The sequence below is a fragment of the Nymphalis io genome, chromosome 30 (assembly GCF_905147045.1).
Source record: "Nymphalis io chromosome 30, ilAglIoxx1.1, whole genome shotgun sequence".
Classification (NCBI taxonomy): Eukaryota; Metazoa; Arthropoda; class Insecta; order Lepidoptera; family Nymphalidae; genus Nymphalis; species Nymphalis io.
In genome coordinates, this window is record NC_065917.1 from 2,616,741 (window position 1) to 2,636,604 (window position 19,864).

Below are 19,864 nucleotides of genomic sequence, written 5' to 3' on the forward strand. Positions count from 1 at the left end.
GTTTAAGTTATACATTTTATTAATATTTAAATGAATACAAGGTTTTTCCTAGAGTGATTTTTTTGTGTGTGATGTGCGTAACGGTTACTTTAGATTTATTTATTTGCTGTGAATACAATCGATCCCGTCGCTAAGTATTATGAGTAAAATTAGGCAGTTTATACATATGTTTTTTGTATTAAACATTTTAAAGTAATATCTTATGTATTCTAAAAAGTTAGATTCTAAGGTCAATAAGTGAAAAACTAATTAAATAAAGTATATGTGGAAATAATATATTATGAATATATTATCAATAGCTGAGATGGCCCAGTGGTAAGTAAGGGCAAGCACCACTGAATTTTCATGTACATAATTTGTGATTATAATTCATCTCGTGCTCGACGGTGAAGGACATCGCGAGGAAACCTGCATGTGTTTAATTTCACTGAAATTCTGCCACATGTGTATTCCACCAACCCGCATTGGAGCAGCGTGGTGGGATAAGCTCCAAGACCTTCTCCTCAAAAAGGGAGAGGAGGCCTTAGCCCAGCAGTGGGACATTTACAGGCTGTTACTGTTTACTGTACTATATTATCAATTCCATACGATAATTATTAATAGTAGATTAAATTGACTTTCTAGATTTATTTCAGAGAAAGTTAATTGGAAATGTGTTTCCGAAAAAAAAATCTAAATAAGGCAAAAATATAATAGGGGTAAATATTTTAAAATAACTTTTGTTGGCTTTATGGCGGACTGCTTTTGCTTGAAGTATCGAAATAAAAAAAATATATTTAAATTTGACTTTGACATTTCACATTAGACATAAAACACGATATTTGTTTTGTTCTAATGGGTTTTGTTTGTTGTTTGTGATTTATATTACAAATTAATTATTATATGAATTATTAAAGAAAGAAAGATTAGTGCTTATGAATGTTAACCTATCAGTAACATATAATACTATGGAAATATGCCAAACTTGTCTAAGAACTGGCGTCTATATCCATCCCATGTCTGTAGAAGATTTAAAAAGTTACCGCTTATTTATACCGAAGGTAAAAGTTATTAAATTCTACTAAAATCATTTTTGTGCCCAAATCTGTGTACATAACATCAATTCAGATCTTTTGTTGAAGGTAGAGCGAACGAGCAAATGCGCTTTTAAATTTGCTCTTATTAAGAATAAAGCATGAACCAAACTAATATTTATCGACGGGCCGGTTGGGGTGGTTGGTAGATACTTGCCTTTCATGCCAAAGGTTGTGGGTTCGATTCCCACCCAGGACAGCAATTTGTTTGCATGAACATGTCTGTTTGTCCCGAGTCTGTGTTAATAATATAACTAATTCTAATTATATCTAAGTATATATTTACAAAAGACAAAGAGTATGTGTAGTATATCAGTTGTCCAGTTTCCATAGTACAAGCTCTGCTTAATTTGGGTTTAGATGGCCGTGTGTGAATAATGTCCCAGTCCAATTATCATTATTATATTTTAATATAAAAAATTAAACTCAATACTATATGAATTAAATATTATCATTCATTTAATTTAAAGTTCTGAGTCTATAAAAACAAATTAACATATTATTTTAGGAAATTGTAAGCTATAATGACTACTACAAAACCCCTTGTACATAAAATTAAAGCTTAAAATACAAATAAGAAACAAGACACAACTACATTAGCATTCTCACTATATATTATAAGGATCCTCCTGAACAATTTCTGCCACAGCGGCCATTCTTAAGATACATTAGCTAACTGCGCAGGACATATTGTAGTGCACAAGTGTGTGCGCAACCTTGGGTTTGAACTCTGGGACCTGGGATTTGAACCCAGAACCTCCTGGTCTGCGGCCTTACTTCTAGCCACTAGACCAACAAGGCAGTCCCATTAAACATTATAAAACTAAGTCCCCATGCAGCTTCTTTCTGACTGTTGCTCTGAAAGCAAGAAAGTAAGAAGTCGTCAATGTTTATTACATCACGAACGTCCATGGACGGTGGTGATCTCTTAACAATAAGTAACCCATTTACCCGTCCACCTACTTATAACATAAAGAAAAAAACCTGCTAATGGTATATTACACTATTCTATTTGAACAACCATTAATAAATTTATTTCAAAGCACTCGGCAAGTGGAGACAATTTTTTTGTTTTTTATTTTTTTCGCAAATAGATATTCAAGTCATAATAAGTGTTGAACAGGATGAGAAAATGATTAAAATAGTTTTAGTTTTCTCTTAAGTTTAGAAACTTAACTTACAAAGTAATGTACTTGGAGGTAGCTTCATACAGTAAAGACTTTATTTTTATAGAATAGGTAGGCGGACGAGCATATGTGCCACCTGATTGTAAGTGGTCACCATGCCCATAGTATTGTATTTTGGTTGGAAGGGTTAGTGAGTAAGTATACCTACAGGCACAAGGGACATAATATCTTAGTTCCTAAAGCATATTGGCTATGTAAGGGATGATTAGTATTTCTTACAGTGCCAATGTCTATGGGTGGCTCTAACCACTTGCCATCAATCGGCTCATTGGCCCATCTGCCTACCTATAATATATTTAAAAAAAAAAACTCATTACAAATGGCCCAACACACAGTCCATTTATGTTATATCCTGCTCTGTTGTACACAGAAGCGTATCTATAACGCTTAGGCCGCATACACCGCGATATATGGAGCCAAATCTTCTATAATATAAGAAATATCTTAGACTTAGGCGCCGGCGAAGCCGAACACATTCTGTTCCACTGTCGGTAAGCTCTCACGCATCAGAGTTTTATCGCGATGCACTTTGGTTGTGCGGCTACACTTCGATCGCGCACCGAACGCAACCAATAAGACGTATGTAACGATAACAGTTAGACCTTATTAGCAATTATCCTCGCGATGATGCATGTTCACACGCACAATTATCGTAGGCTGAAGGCGAAATTTTTCTCGTTCGAAATTCATAGCGATAAGTGCGGCCTAGGCCCAACAAAACAAATTGTGCCCCACCAGTTTTTATGGGGCTTACAAGTTATATCAATCATGGGGCAGTTTATTTATTATTTATTTGTATAGACGTTTGCTAAGGTTTTAATTGGTTATAATCATGTTTTAGGTAGAAGATCCATTGGTTATTATGTATATTTGTATATACTGTAAGAGTTTCCTGCGAAGAATTGTCAAATTTATTGAGCAATGTCGACTCTCCGACGCTATTATAAAGGAGGCTCTTAGTAAAGTAAGTATTTTATTGCCATATATATATATATATATAACTGTATCTGTTATGCTATATATGATATTCGGTCACATGTGTATCCACCAACTCCTATTGCAGACCAGTATGGTGGGTTAAGCTCTTAAGCTTCTTCTCAAAACCAGGGGATGAAGTTGTTTTCGAAACTTGGAAAGTTACATTAAAATGGGTATAATTATATATATGGTTTTGCCAAAAACTGAAAAATGGTTTAAGTGCCAAGGTAGTCACGAGAATTGATGTTTAAATAAAAAATCTCACGCTGACGTCATCTGACGCTCGAAATCTTACGCTTACTCGTCTGACGCTCGAAGTCTAAGCTACCGTGTGTCGAGCGCTAAAATGTTTATACATCAAAAATTAAATCTGAACCAGTGTTACGTCACAACAGGTCTTTCTTTAGCTCCCAAGACTCTCAGTGGTTCGTTACATATCAGCCACTAGCCGACCCGTGCCCACTTCGTTGGGCGGTAAACATTTTTAATTGTGATGAAATTATGATTGTGGTTCGGTTAGTACTGAGTGCTATAATTTATTACCTGACTGTCAAAAGTCGCGTTGGTCACGACATCCGACTACCACGAAAAAGTCTTTTCATTTTTCGGGTTAATATATAGCCTATGTCACTAACAAATAATGTAGCTTTCTATTGGTAAAATAATTCTCTTAATTGCTTCAGTAGATCCAGAGATTACCCCCTACAACCTCACAAACCTTCCGTAACCGTAACAGCCTGTGAATGTCCCACTGCTGGGCTAAAGGCCTCCTCTCCTCTTTTTGAGGAGAAGGTTTGGAGCTTATTCCACCACGCTGCTCCAGTGCGGGTTGGTGGAATACACATGTGGCAGAATTTCAATGAAATTAGGAAATGAAATTATTGAAACCTGCACATGCACCTGCATGTGCAGGTTTCCTCACGATGTTTTCCTTCACCGTAAAGCACGAGATGAATTATAATTACAAATTAAGCACATGAAAAGTCAGTGGTGCTTGCCCGGGCTTGAACCCACGATCATCGGTTAAGATTCACGCGTTCTTACCACTGGGCCATCTCGGCTATATTTTATTTATGGTAATGTTTAATTTCAAATTGCTTTGACTTGATCTGCATTATTTTTAGGGTCCAGAAATACTACCGAAAGTAGGATGTGATCGTTTGGGTACATCGAAAACAACATACAATTATGTAGGAACTCGTAATGATGTAGATTTTAAAGAAGAAGGTGATCTTAAAAACGAGACAAAAGATGATGAGATACCGTTATTAAATGCCAATAACGGTGATGAAGACTGTGATGATTATTACGATGAGGAATTGGTAAGATTAGATCATAGATATTGTTTTTTAACTGATGTAGAACTAACGCAATTTTGGTCTGGCACTGAAAGATTCTTTTTTATAAGACGGACGAGAGATGTGTCACCATCAATTTGGTATTTGTCTGTGGTTCGCTTAAATGATCGCAGACCTATCATGGGTTTCAAATCGTAATACATATCAGAAAAGATTGTTTTCATGAAATTCTTAACAGAACACTGAATTTTGGTTCGTGTATTGTTATTTTTGGCCTTTATTCTTTGTATATAAACCTATATACTATTAATGTATTAACTGTCACTAAGTTAACTGACATAGACCTTCATACGCAGCCTTGAGGCAGACTGTCAATCTTCTCAAAGATATCGCGATCAAAACATAGACAATTTTTAGTACATTTTATAGTAGTAGTAGTAGCCGAGATGGCCCAGTGATTAGAACGCGTACATCTTAACCGATAATTGTGGGTTCAAACCCGGGCACCACTGAATTTTCATGTGCAAAATTATTTTTTTATAGAATAGAAAGGCGGACGAGCATATGGGCCACCTGATGGTAAGTGGTCACCAATGTGCCACTAACCTTGGGAACTAAGATGTTATGTCCCTTGTGCCTGTAATTACAATGTAGTTTGTTATTATAATTAATCTCGTGCTTTACGGTGAAGGAAAACATCGTGAGGAAACTTGCATGTGTCGAATTTCATTGAAATTTTGCCACATGTGTATTCCACCATGCCGCATTGGAGCAGCGTGGTGGAATAAGCTCCAAACCCTCAAAAAGGAGAGGACGCCTTAGCCCAGCAGGACTAAGGCTCCTCTGGGTCATTCACAGGCTGTTACTGTATGGTAGTTTTATAATTTTGATATATTCCTAACATTAAACTAAAATATTAACGATAATATGATAGCTTTTGTGGAATCAGTTTTCTTTTCAGGTTCCAGAAGGTTCCCCTAAAGTTAGAATAGATCGTTTGGGTACATCAGTAATAACGTACTATTACGTAGGACCTGATAGTGATACAGATTTGAAATTAGAAGACAATCTTAAAAACGAGGATGATGATGACGATGACATACCGTTAATATTTCTCAATCCTAGCAACGGTGATGATTGTAATGATCGTTATGATGATGAGGAATTGGTAAGTTTACATCAAAGACATATAGATTGTGCTTTAGCTGAAGAAGAAAGGCTTCATGTTCTTTCAGAGCTCATGTGCTTATCACGGGATATGATCCCAGGAATTCTGGCTGCGTCTTAGATTAGCTGCTTGAAGTTGGTAGCGTTTATACTCGTGGCTGATATATTTCCAGTCATGGATTGTGAGAGCACGGGAATAGGGTTTAAGTGTCTGTGTATAGTGCTTGTAACGGGGTCATTATGCAATCGAAGTGTCCCATATATGTCGAGCTGGTGAGGCTCAGCCAGTTTAATTACACAAAATAAACTGCTCGTCTACTTTCTAATATTATTAAAAAAATAAATCTCCAAAAACTTAGTGAAACCAGATTAGTTTTGTCGCAGTTTTTTATTCATAACTTATATAATGTTAACTGCTCAGACACGAACGAAATGTCAAAACCACTATTTGAAATAGTTTTTTTCTAAAAACAATATACTTTTCCAAATAAACTGCTCTTCGGTCTAGTGGCTTGATGTAAGGCCGCAGGCCGGAGGCCCTGGGTTCAATTCCCAGGTCGGGCCAATAAAAAGTTATTAGGTTTTTCTGTTAGAAACTTCTTAGTAGCAGCCCGGAGTCTGAAAGTTGGAAGTGTGTACACTCCCGTGCCTCGGAAAGCACGTAAAGCCGTTGGTCCTGCGTCTGAAATCTTTCCGGTCGTGTCGGATTGCCGTCCCATTGGATTATGAGAGTTAGGGAATAGAGAGTGCACCTGTTTGCACACATACTCTTGCACTATAATATCTCCTGCGCAGTTGGCTAATCTTTTTTTTATATAGAATAGGAAGGCGGACGAGCAATGAGGCCACCTGATGGTAACTGGTCACCAACGCCCATAGACATTGGCATGTAAGCAATGTTAACCATCGCTTACATCACCAATGCGCCACCAACCTTGGAAACTAAAATTTTATGTCCCTTGTAATTACACTGGCTCACTCACCCTTCAAACTGGAACACAACAATACCGAGTACTGCTGTTTTGCGGTAGAATATCTGAGGAGTGGGTGGTACCTACCCAGACGAGCTTGCACAAAGCTGTACCACCAGTGATCTCTCTTGCCGCCATAACCGAAATCGGTCTGGAGGATATTATTATTACTTTTTAAATAATGACCCCGTTACAAACACCATATTATGTTTGCGCACGCACTTGTGCATATGTTCTGCACTGATTAATATTTTCTTTAAGAATTTCTGCCGTTGTCGAAGACTGACAATTATCAAAGAACACTCGACATGATCCAGGAAGACCAGCTTCCATTGTCGACGCTTTTGCATCTCATATTAAATCATCTATGGTATATTTTAGGATAAATCCAACATGAAAATGGAAGTTAAAATAGAAGGTTTCGAAGATATAGCACAGACGGATAGACCAAACGGTAAAACAAAGAAACCCAAGAAGAAACATGTTAAAGAAGGATTCACGACAAGAATGGTGACCGAGACGAATGAGTATGTCGTCATCAAACTAACTAAAGAACAGGTAATAGCCCACCTTTTTTGTATTGCTGGAAAAACGTGTTACGCGTTTCCCTCACGGGAACAGTAGGGCGTTTTTGGGGCTCGCCGGTGTCCAAGGCGCCGAGTACGCCCCGAACATCGGAATACCCACTAAAGAACCAGCGGTACCCTTTCCGTCTTAACGAGGAGCACCACGGGATCGCTTTCGCATGCTACCGTGAAGTCATAGCCCCCTCTCCCTTATTTAGAAAAAAAGATCACATGATTTTAAGTACAGTAATTTGGCTTAGTATTCCTGTTAGTTGGTCTCTGTGCAAGCTCGTCTGTGTAGGTTCCAGTCATTACTTATTCTACCATCAAACAGTAATGTCCAGTATTGTTCTGATTGCATCACAATAATTACGACGAATCTTAAGTGTCTAACTTTAAGAGCTAGGTCCCTGCTAAACGTGTGATGAAACCGACGAGTAAGGGATCAGCCTATTATCTATATATCATCATCATCCTTTTATCGTCGACTGCTGGAATGAGGCCTATCCAATGGCACGCCAGCTCGATCTTCAGCTCTCAATCTTCTCATCCACTTTGCGTATATCGTCACTCCACCTAGCTTACTAATCCTTAACTCATCACGAGACTTCCTAAACTATCCGTCTGATGGACTTGAAATTTGTCACACTTCTTCCCCGACGTAGACGCTCACTAAGAACGGATTTTACGCAAATCCTATCCTAAATACATTTTTATTTTTATCAACCCGTGGGAAACCCGGACGATTAGCTTGTTATTATATAAAAAAGTCCCACCTAATGGTAATTGGTCACCACCGCCCATAAATATTTGCGATTTATAATACATTAACCGTTCCTTACATTCCGTTACTGTTTACTGTTACCGTAACAGCAGGCCTGTTGGATTTTATGGGCTGTCGGGAACTGTATTTTTTTACTATTACGTAAAATAAAGTGCTTATCATAGGGAAGCAGGACTCTCGTAAAGCAAATAATAATAATAATGTCCTCCAGACCGATTTCGGCCAATCTCAAGAGAGATTAGCCAACTTTTTTTTTTTTTTTTATATTCGCCGGGAGGGCAAATGACTCTACTCCACCTGATGGTAAGTGGTAGTAGAGTCTAAACGCGACGACGGCCAGTACAGACGGGAAAAACGTTCTGCACTAGCCGCCTTGCCGGCCCGCAAGATGCCTCTTCACGCCTCGTTTGAAGGAAGCCGGGTTGTAAGAGGAGGGGAACACGTGAGCTGGTAAGGAATTCCATTTGTTGGAAGTGCGACAAAGAAAGGAGTTGCCAAATTTCTTTGTTCGCGATGGAATTGATGTCACAGTTAGGCGGTGACATTGAGAACCAGCTCGCGTGGTCTTAAGAAGGAAGGGGGAAGCAGCAATTAGAGAGAATAATTCCTCAGAGCACTCGCCGTGATACAGTCGGTAGAAAGCGCTCAGTGCTGCTATCTCACGACGCAATTGTAAAGGTTCAAGGGTGTTTGTGACCTTAACGTCGCCAATAATGCGTACGGCACGTCCCTGCAACCGGTCCAAGGCCTCAAGTAGGTACTTAGCGAAGCCATCTCAAAGGTGCGAGCAATATTCCACGCAAGACCGTACCTGTGTTTTGTATAGCAGGCACAGTTGTTGTGGCGTGAAAAAACGCCGCACCTTGTTAAGAACTCCGAGTTTCCGTGAAGCTGTTTTTATAACAGCCTCGATGTAATCCCTTGGACTAAGGTTGCAGCGAACCTCAATCCCAGCATGGCGATTTTGCTTTGCATCACTAGCGGAGTACCTCAGAGGGAGGGAAGAGGGGAAAACTGCGCAAATGATATTATAGTGCACAAGTGTGTGCGCAAACAGAGGTGCACTCTCTATTCTCTAACTCTCATAACCCGATGGGACGGCAATCCGACACGACCGGAAAGAGTTCAGGCGCAGGACCAACGGCTTTACGCGCTTTCCGAGGCACGGGAGTGTACACACTTCCAACTTCTAAACTCCGGACTGCTACTGAGAATTTTCTGACAGAAAAACCCAATAACTTTTATTGGCCTGACCTGGGAATTGAACACAGGACCTCCGTGTCTGCGGCCATACATCAAGCCACTAGACCAACGAGGCAGTCTCGTAAAGCTATACACCATTTAAAGCATTAACGAGAGTTGCTCGCGACGTATCAGGGCTCTTTCGGCAGCTCGCTCTAAAACCTACCACCCTCCCAACCACTGGATTGCGAAACTTAAATTTAAACCAGTGTGAAGGAATATTTAAACATTAAAGAAATATTACAATTATTTCATTACATATATTTAGATAATGGAAGAAATGAAGCAAAATTCGAACAGCGAGAAGTACAAAATACTACCATATAAGTGTGAGAAGTGCGTCAAAGGTTTCAACTTCGAAGATGTTCTGCAATCACATATGGAAAAACATTCCCCTGTAAGTATGATGGTATTACCCAGACTCACTATGTCTCTGTGCTCTACACAAAGCCTGGGTAAGTGCTTTAATGATAAATTGATTTTAATGAAATGTACAATTGTGCAAATTGTTTTTTTTTATCGCTGGAAAAACGCGTTACGTTTATCGTTAACAGTGGGGGGGGGGGGGTATGTGGGACTCGCCGGTGTCCAGGCGCCGAGTGCGTTCCGAACACCGGAATACCCACTAAAATACCCAGCGGTATCTTTTCCGAGGAACGCCACAGGATCGCTTGCGCATGCTACCGTGATGCTCTGAATTTTGGTCACCCTTAGGGAGTGTAGAGATTTTGAATCGTTTAAAATGATAAGAGAAATTCTCTGTATTTTCAGAGCAATGGTCCGTTTCAATGCGAGCTCTGTGAACAATATTGTCCGAGTAAGGTGTCATTACGGGGTCATATGAAGTCGCATTCAACGAGGTAAGTATTTAGTTGACTATGATATACATGTATGTCTATATATGTATGTCTTTTATTGAAGTTCTTGTCGGTTATTCTCGTTAGAATCTATGTCACGAATCGGTGGTTGCCTTATATCATTATATATTATATACATGTCAGAGATAATAAATTTAAGCGGGTATACGACGTCACTTATTAGAATAGCAACACCACACAACGTGATGTATGTCATGTAGGTTGGTCGGTTGTCCAACGTCAAGTGTGAAAAATATAAGACGGGTGCCTATTATATTATGTAGCCGACTAATGGAAGTATTTTTTTTTTTTTTTATAGAATAGGAAGGCGGACGAGCATATGGGCCACCTGATGGTAAGTGGTCACCAACGCTCTTAGACATTGGCATTGTAAGAAATGTCAACCTTCGCTTACATATCCAATGCGCCACCAACCTTGGGAACTAAGATTTTATGTCCCTTGTGCCTGTAATTACACTGGCTCACTCACCCTTCAAACCGGAACACAACAATATCAAGTATTGCTGTTTTGCGGTAGAATATCTGATGAGTGGGTGGTACCTACCCAGACGAGCTTGCACAAAGCCCTACCACCAGTATAAAATATAAAGGAGTATGTCAGTAGCGCGTGTGATCGTTTTGTCGAGCGACCCCCGCGGTCTCTTGCTCTCGGGACAGCGCCAGCGGCGGACGTGCGCGCTGACTGATTTAATAAAATCAACATATTGGACGACATTGGCGGCCATTTGAATCTGCGACATATATATTAAACAAAGTGCCCCCGCTGAGTCTGTCTGTCTGTTTATCTGCAATAGACTCAAAAACTACCGAACAGATTGTCATACGGTTTTCACCAATGGCCGAGGTGGTTCATGAGGAAGGTTTAGGTGTATAATTAATTAATATTTATTCAATGCATCACGTTAACCGATAGAGTTATATGTATAATATTAATATATAAACGTTTTATGTAGACTATATAATATTGTAACATGTCGATTCAAAATAGCTCTTATTAGCCGTTTTTTTTCTTTTTTTTTTCGTGGAAGAAAGGCATTTACGCCTCCCGCCCGGTCCGGGGGGATCGGTACGGGTATGTGGGACTTACGGGGCAGACGGCCCCGTCCTACCCACTAAAACCTCTCCAGAATTCCGTCTCTCCGCAAGGCGACGGGGTCACGGGAACGTTGTGACTTACAACCGCAACCCCGCCAGCGGTCGTCGCTATTTGGAAAGCAACCCAACTCGAAAGCGCGCCATGATGGTAGGGCGCGCCTTCCTCCACTTTATCTCAGTCCCGTACCGTGACGGACTCCCCCGAGTCCGCCACTGGAGGCTGGGCGTCAAGGCTTGAGGCCCCGCGGCGGATCAATAAGCTCTTATTAGCCTAACCTAACTAATATTATTAATGCTTAAGTGCGTTTGTTTGTTACGCTTTCCTCTTTTTGAGTAGAAGGTTTGCAGCTTATTCCACCACTCTACTCCAATGCGGTTTGGTGGAATACATATGTGGCAGAATTTCATTGAAATTAGACACATGCAGGTTTCCTCACGATGTTTTCCTTCACTGTATAGCACGCGATGAATTATAAACAAAAATTAAATTAAGCACATGAATGTGATGTGATAAAAATCATTCACAGAACACATCGATATCGCACACTGACAGATAACAGTTACAATGTGAACCGCGCGTAAAATAATAATAAAAAAAAAACAAAAGAAGCTCGTGACAGCAATGTATGCTTTTTTTTTCCGCTGGAAAAACGCATTTACGCGTTTCCCCCACATGAGGTGGGGGGGTATGTGGGGCTCGCCGGCACTGAAGGCGCCGGAATACCCACTAAAAAAAACAGCGGTACCCACTCCGTCTTGTCGAAGGGGCGTCACGGGATCGCTTGCGCATCCTACCGTGACGCACCGAGCAATGTACGCTGCCAGTGATATTGTCCAGAGATAATCGCTAACGATACAACGTTTTTCAGATATAAATGTAAATTGTGCGATTTAGTAAGACTGTCACGGCAACACATACTCGAGCACTACTCATTGGAGCATACGGATTCAGCTGCGCTGTACAGATGTCCCAATTGCCCCCACACCACTAAGTACGTATAAAATTTTGTCTATCACCATGCGGATGTCCTAAGTGCCCCAGATTTATTAAGTTAATTATTAATGTTAATGGTAGGCGGACATGTTTGCCTATATATGTGAATTGGTTACCACCGCGCACAGATAATGGCTGTTGAGAAATATTAATCATACCTTGCATCGCCAATGCGCCACCGAATTTGGGAACTATGATATTATTTTCCTTGTGACGGTAGTTACACACTGACTCCACAGTTCATTTTTTAGTTGTTATGCATTCTTAGAGAGCTAAGAAAACGGTTATGTTTTTAAAATAATCTTCAAAACAAGTTTTAAAACGGTTTTTTTTTGTTTTTGTTTTAAGGCATTTCAGTAGAAAAAAAACTTAAAAAAATATTGATGTAATATCGTTTTTCGTCTCGCATTTTTAAATTCGGCCCGATAATTGTTGTTTTAATATTTATAAATAACAATTTTTTAATCGTTTTTATAAATCAGAAGAAAAAAATAGATTTAAATTGATCCATTTTTGTTTAATAAATTTTTGATGTTGTATTTTTGACTTATTTTAAAAAAAGCTAAAAAAAAGTAATAACTCAAAATCGGTTCACTTTACTATACATATGGGGGGTTAAAATTATCGCAAATGGTCACCCCTATCACTTCCTAAACACGTCGAATTACCAATAACCCTGTATATTATATTTTAAAATACTTTTTATGAATTTGTCATATTAATTTATATTATTATATCATAATATTATTTTTTTTTCAGAAATTTAAATAAATAATAAATAAATAAATGGGTATTTCAAATAAGGTCCTATATTTTTTTTATTTCAGTAAGCGTACCGTGATGCAAAGACACGTGAGGTTGCATTCGACAAACGAGCCACTGAAGTGTAAACTGTGCGGGAAATTATATAAGAGTAAGGAGTCGCTAAGGGTTCATGTTATGTAAGCCATCTATTATGTATCTTTGTGTATATACGTTTTCGTGTGTTTGTGTGTGCGCTCGGTACACGGTAGATAAGTGAAGAGTTCGAGCGTAATGACGTCAGAGTAAGATTTGTTATTTTCCGATCATTGTCACTAGATGGCGTTATTTTTACTTTCAATACATAAAAAAATCCCACTAAGTATACTTGTGTCGTCGTGTCGTCTGTAATATCTATTCATTATAATTCTAATCGTGGGCAAGTAAATCGCGTTGTTATTCGAACGGAATGATTTAGGCCTCTGAGATCGATCTGTAGCTTTCCTCTGCAATGCCCATATGCATTGGGGCTGTACAGTAACAGTTTGTGAATGTCCCACTGCTGGGCTAAGGCCTCCTCTCCCTTTTTTTTTTTGAGGAGAAGGTTTTTGGAGCTTATTCCACTACGCTGCTCCAAAGCGGGTTGGTGGAATACACATGTGGCAGAATTTCAGTGAAATTAGACACATGCAAATTTCCTCACGATGTTTTCCTTCACCGTCAAGCACGAAATGAATTATACCACAAATTAAGCACATGAAAATTCAGTGGTGCTTGCTCGGGTTTGAACCCACGATCATCGGTTAAGATTGGCGCTGTAAAAAATATTAACTATACCTAGCATCGTCAATGTGCTACCATCCTTGGGAAGTAAGATTAGTATTGATTGGCCCTTTAATTACACTGGCTTACTAACCGTTCAAGCCAGAACGCAATGCTACTAAGTATGATGTTTGGCGTTAGAATACCTGATGAATGGGTGGTTCGTACCCAGATTGACTCGCACAAAGCCCTACCACAAAGTAAGGAACTAATTTGATGCGATCAAGTGTAACATATAACATTGTACGAAAGTGTCATGTATGTCAAATATTATTGTATTACCTGAAACGTTCATCCTTTCATCCAATCGTTACGTAATTCTAAACGCAATTTCTCCTCAAATAAGGCGTCACGATAGCAAGAAGTTGCATCAATGCGATGTATGCACGAGCTCGTTCGTCTACGCCACGCAGCTGACGAAACACATGCGGTCGGTCCACGAACGGATGGACTACTATTGCGTGGAATGCGATGTAATGTTCAAATCGATGGTGAGTAACGGTTTTTATTTTATATTGAACCAGCCAGGTGGACCGACGACCTTAAGAAGGTGGCGGGCACCAACTGGATGCGGAAGGCGGAGGACAGGGAGCTTTGGCGCACCTTGGGAGAGGCCTATGTTCAGCAGTGGACAACGATTGGCTGTTGATTGATTGATTGATTGATTGATTGAACTAGTTTTCAGCCGCATGTTATAGGGGGGGGGGGTTGGTATTGAAACAGCCTTTCAAAACGTAGAATTCTCATAGATCTTTTGTTCTTGTACAAAATAGTCAGAAATAAGATTGACTGCCCTCAAATTCTTAGGGGAATAAATTTCAGTGTGCCTAGGGAAAAGTATGTCCACGTTATCCAATAAGTGTATTTTACATTGGACCATCTAAAACTAAGCTAGGACAAAATGCACCTCTTGTAAAATTAGGTAAAACGTATAATAAATACTCAATGTCATTTGAAATATTTGAGGACTCCATTAATATATACTAATGTACAGTAACAGCCTGTAAATGTCCCACTGCTGGGCTTAAGGCCTCCTCTCCCTTTTTGAGGAGAAGGTTAGCAGCTTATTCCACTACACTGCTCCAATGCGGGTTGGTGGAATATTATTACATTACATTAATATATACAAAAAAAATAATTCTAGAGTTATTATCAGAATTCTAATTACGAACAAACATAATATGTTCAAGCAAGCGAGCATGTTAATACATTTTTTTCATTAATTTCTTAAACGTTACTTTAGTTAGTTAGTTTAAAAAAATGTATTTGAAGTTTTTATTTTCAACTTAAATTTTGAAATTTTTAATTAAATACTATTTATTGTCTTCTTATTTAAATTATTTTATTATATATATTTTAATGTGATAAATGAAATTAGTGCACTCGTTAATTATAATATTTACGGCTTTATTTTCAATGTTATTAAATATATATATATTTTTTTTTCTATAGAAATGTGATAATTTTTTTTTTAGTAATTTAGTATTATAAAAAATATTATATATATATTTGTTTTATTATTACGTGTAAAAGTGTGGTGACTGCTGATGGTCCTTAATAAAATTTTAAAAAAAAATGTACCCTATATCCTTACTTAGGGTTTAAGCTTGGTTTGTATCGAATTTCATCGAAATCGATTAAGTAGTTTAGTAGTGAAAGCGGTACAAACAGACGGTCAGGTTGATAGACAAAGTTACGTTCGAATTTATAATATAATATTAGTCTATATTGATAGGCTGATAGGTAAATGGTTTATTGGTAATTGGTTACCATTAACCATATACACTGACATTGCAAGAAATAATAACCTTCACTGGTGGTAGGGTTTTGTGCAAGCTCCACAAATGAGTGGGTAAATTCCACCCACTCATCAGATGTTCCACCGCAAAACATCAGTACTTGGTATTGTTGTGTTCCGGTTTGAAGGGTGAGTGAGCCAGTGTAACTACAGGCACAAGGGACATAACATCTTAGTTCCCGAGGTTCATTAACATATCTTACAATGTCTATGGGCGTTGGTGACCACATACCAATTGGCATTGGCATTCTAAGAAATGTCAACCATCGCTTATAGCCAATGCGCCACCAACCTTGGGAACTAAGATTTTATGTCCCTTGTGCCTATAGTTACACTGGCTCACTCACCCTACAAACCGGAATACAACAATACCAAGTATTGCTGTTTAGCGATGGAATATCTGATGAGTGGGTACCTAACCAGACGGGCTTGCATAAAGCCCAACCACCGAGAATACTAAAAAAAGGTTTTATTTTTTCTTAATTTAATTCATCAGTGGTCCCAGTCGCCATAGATAATGTCACTATTATAAATATAGTTTTATTTAAATCTTATTTTTAGGATAATTTGAAACAGCACTTACAACGAGCTAAGAGACACCGGGACTCGTCATCGTACAAGTGAGTTTGTGTTTAAACGTTTTAAAAATGCAATTCTTGTCTATGCTGTTAATGGTTACAAGATACGTCAATCCCAGCCGGATCCAGTAATACGATGACGTTAGGACTTCCGGTGACATAACTGTTACCCAAATAAATTGTCAGTAGCGAAGAATCATTTTTTGGCACACGCTTTTATATACATGCTGTTAACTGTTGGGGAGTTTCGTCCGAGTCAATCCTGGGCGTCGGTGGTCATGATCACCATAAAAATGTATTCTCATCATAACTGAATTGTGAAATTTCAACTCCGTAGGATAATGAGAAGTGGTTCTATTTCAGCTTACAACATTTTATCTTGAGAACAAAGAAATACTGCTAGTTAAATAAAAGCTTAATATTTATATTAATATACTGATCATGTATATGAATAGGCAAGTGTGTAGACTGATTTGCTTCAAATATAATCCGATGGGACGGCAAATCCGACACGACCGTGCATAGTACAGGCTAAAGATTAATGACTTTACCGAGGCAAGGGGGTATTATCACTGTGTATTGCAAACTAGTCTGTTAGTACGTTTTTTTTATAAGATAGGAAGGCCGAAGAGCAATTGGGCCATCTGATCGTGAGCACATAGACACTGTAAAAAATATTAACCAAAACATCGTCAATGCACCATTAACGATATACATATATTAAATAATCGATGAGCCGGTTGGCGTGGTTGGTAGATACATGCCTTTCACGCCGAAGGTTGTGGGTTCGATTCCCACCCAGGACAGACATTTGTGCTTAAACATGTCTGTTCGTCATGAGTCCGGATGTAATTATCTATATAAGTGTGTATTTACAAAAGAAAAGTTGTATATCAGTTGTCTGGTTTCCATAGTACGAGCTCCTCTTAGTTTGGGATCAGATGGCCGCGTGAACAATGTCCCAGGTAAGATGTTATGTCCCTTGGGCCTGATGCACTGATTCACTCGCACTTCAAACCTGAACACAACAATACTGACTACTACTATTACCGTTTGGCGGTAAAATATCTAATGAGTAAATGGTACCTACATTTGAACTCTGAATCCAGCCAGCCCTATGTGCTATTAGACGGCCGTGTAAAGTGTGACGTCAAACATACCAGTGCCTGAACCGCGAGCGGCACGGTCAGTGTACGTGTGACGTCACGCAGGTACCAGTGCCCGCACTGCGAGCAGCGGTTCGTGTCGGCGGCGACGCTGGCGACGCACGGCAGCGCGGCGCACGGCGCGGACAAGCCGGCGCGCTGCGAGCGCTGCGCGCGGCGCTACAGCAGCGCCGACGCGCTGCGCGGGCACCGCCGCCGCGCGCACGCCGAGCCGCCGCGCGCGCTGCCGTGCCCGCTGTGCGACCGCGCCTTCTCGGTGATTTTTTTTTAATGTTGGTCCTACAGCTTACAGTTTGTACAGCGGCACCGGGCGTCCTCAACTCCGCCTTCAAATTTGATCCGTCTCGAGCTCCGCGTGACTTCCACCCCGAGGGTTGTAACGGATCCCTGCCCGCCTTAATTATAAAAAAATTAAATATTCATATTTTTATTATTCAAATAGTACATTGGCTCGTGATTTCATCTAGTTAGTTAGGATCTTAATAATGTTGTTTTCGTAATAACCGTGTTCTTTTAGAGCGTCAGAGATCACATGTTCAACAAACTATAGAGGAGTCAAGGATGTCGCTCCTTCCCATTTTTATATATTTAATTGGTTTAGAAAAATATAAAAGGGGGAGGAGGCTGAATCCTTCAATATAATATATATATATAATAATAATAGTTACAGGGTGTCTCCTAAGACATGGCACCTCGGCCCAGGTCGTGTTCGGTGGGGTGGGAGGCGCTTCTGCTCGTATCGCTGCGAGTTAATGTAATAGCTGGTTTCGTGAGTCGGTCGATATCAAAGTCTTTGTATAGATCTATGATACGAGTTTGCGACGATACGCAAGAAACGGTTTCGAATCATTTACAATCGATTAATAAGTGCGGCTTATTGTGGGCATAATGAAACGTTTTAAGGTCTTATGTAAAGTCGTTACATTTCTAAGGGGCAGTCCATGCCAAGAACTTTGCTTACAACCTGTGTCGTCTTGTAATTACATACAACACCCAAAAGGGATTTGATAAAAACGCAAGACTAGTCTCTATGTATTCTATTGATTACGAAGAAAAATCTAGAATCTAGCTCAAGTGTTCAGCATTTAATTCGAGAAAGTGCGTGCGAAAGAAAGACTTGTAGGCCTAGGCATGAATCCGGGAAGAGAAAGGATTTGTCCAGCAGTTCGAAATCTAAAGCTTGTTTTGTTTCTTTTTCAGCGTAAGTATGTCCTGCGTATGCACATGCGTACACACACAGGGGAGCGCCCGCACACATGCCCCTGCGGCGCCGCCTTCGCGCAGGCCTCTGCCCTCCGAGCGCACTCCGCTGCCAAGCATAAGGTACATTAAATACTATAAATAAAGGCTTCATGATCCAAACGCGACTATGGGGGCTGATTTCTAAGATTATCTAATTATTATAAAAGTCGAGATGAACTAGTGGTTAGAATCTTAACCGATGATCGTGGGTTCAAACCCGGGCAAGAACCACTGAAGTTTCATGTGCTTAATTTGTGTTTATAATTCATCTCGTGCTCGACGGTGAAGTAAAACATCGTGAGGAAACCTCCATTTGTCTGATTTCATTGAAATTCTGCCACATGTGTATTCTACCAACCCGCATTGGGGCAGTGTGGTGGAATGAGCTCCAAACCTTCTCCTCAAAAAGGGAGAGGAGGCCTTAGCCCAGCAGTGGGACATTCACAGGCTGTTACTGTAATTATTATGGTGTTTTGAGAGCGCACTCTTGTCTTATAGTGCGATAGAACTTCACGTGCTCACGTGCAATAGAAGGTTTTGTATGAGTAGGGTGTATGCCGGATACCTCTAGAAATTAATGAGTACATAATGAACGCCTGCGGCTTCGCACGTGTTTGGTGGGGTTTCGTGTTCGTGTTAGGTACAAAAAAGTTCAAGTTTGCTTCATACGAAAATTCATCAAAATCGGTTCAGTAGGTAGTTATTAGATAGTAGGGAAATAGAAGATAGTAGTTTATTGCGTTTAAATTATATCGGCTCCAGTCTGGACTTCCAACTCGAAACAGGATCTGAGGCCCAATAGGCGGTTAATTAAATATAACAGCCAGTAAAATAGTGAGTGAGCCAGTATAACAAGCACAAGGGACATATCACATTGATTCCCAAGGCTTGTGGCTCATAGGTGTCTCATGTAAGGAATAATCGATATGCCGTGGCCATCGTGTGGCCCAAAAAAATACGTTATATATGCCTTCTCGGTAACGAGCTGCAATTTCAAGTATAAGTTGTATCTATTTTGGTATAGTAGTTTTTTTAGCAAGGCATTACAAAAAAGACGTCTGCTTATATATAAGTATGCATTTTAACACGTACGGTTTTGTTACAGAAATGAAAATGGAAGGGTACTTGCAAGAAACGAACTTTAATGCTCGAGGAATCTTGAAAATTGTGATAATATTGAATAAATGATCTAGTATGATTGTGTTTTCGTTTGATTTTCAAATCAGGGGCAGAATATTTATTCTGCAGGCCCTTGGGTACATAGAATGCCCCTATTTGCAAATG

General features: G+C 39.6%; 1 protein-coding gene across 2 annotated transcripts; it reads left to right on the plus strand.

Annotated features, from left to right (window-relative positions):
• Window positions 1-830: 830 nt before the first annotated feature.
• LOC126779945 (zinc finger protein ZFP2-like) lies at window positions 831-19,781 on the plus strand. Of its 2 annotated transcripts, XM_050504159.1 has the most exons (14): window positions 831-1,040; window positions 3,102-3,224; window positions 4,363-4,560; window positions 5,498-5,704; window positions 7,056-7,232; window positions 9,535-9,663; window positions 10,038-10,126; window positions 12,109-12,231; window positions 13,061-13,174; window positions 14,143-14,287; window positions 16,156-16,214; window positions 17,384-17,594; window positions 18,539-18,661; window positions 19,686-19,781. In XM_050504159.1, the coding sequence occupies exons 1-14, from the start codon at window positions 915-917 to the stop codon at window positions 19,689-19,691; spliced, it is 1,830 nt and encodes a 609-aa protein (XP_050360116.1). In that variant the 5' UTR covers window positions 831-914; the 3' UTR covers window positions 19,692-19,781. The 2 variants fall into 2 exon arrangements, with proteins under 2 accessions (XP_050360116.1, XP_050360117.1); XM_050504160.1 differs by lacking the exon at window positions 17,384-17,594 and having other exon boundaries at window positions 5,486-5,704.
• The last annotated feature ends 83 nt before the right edge of the window (window positions 19,782-19,864 follow it).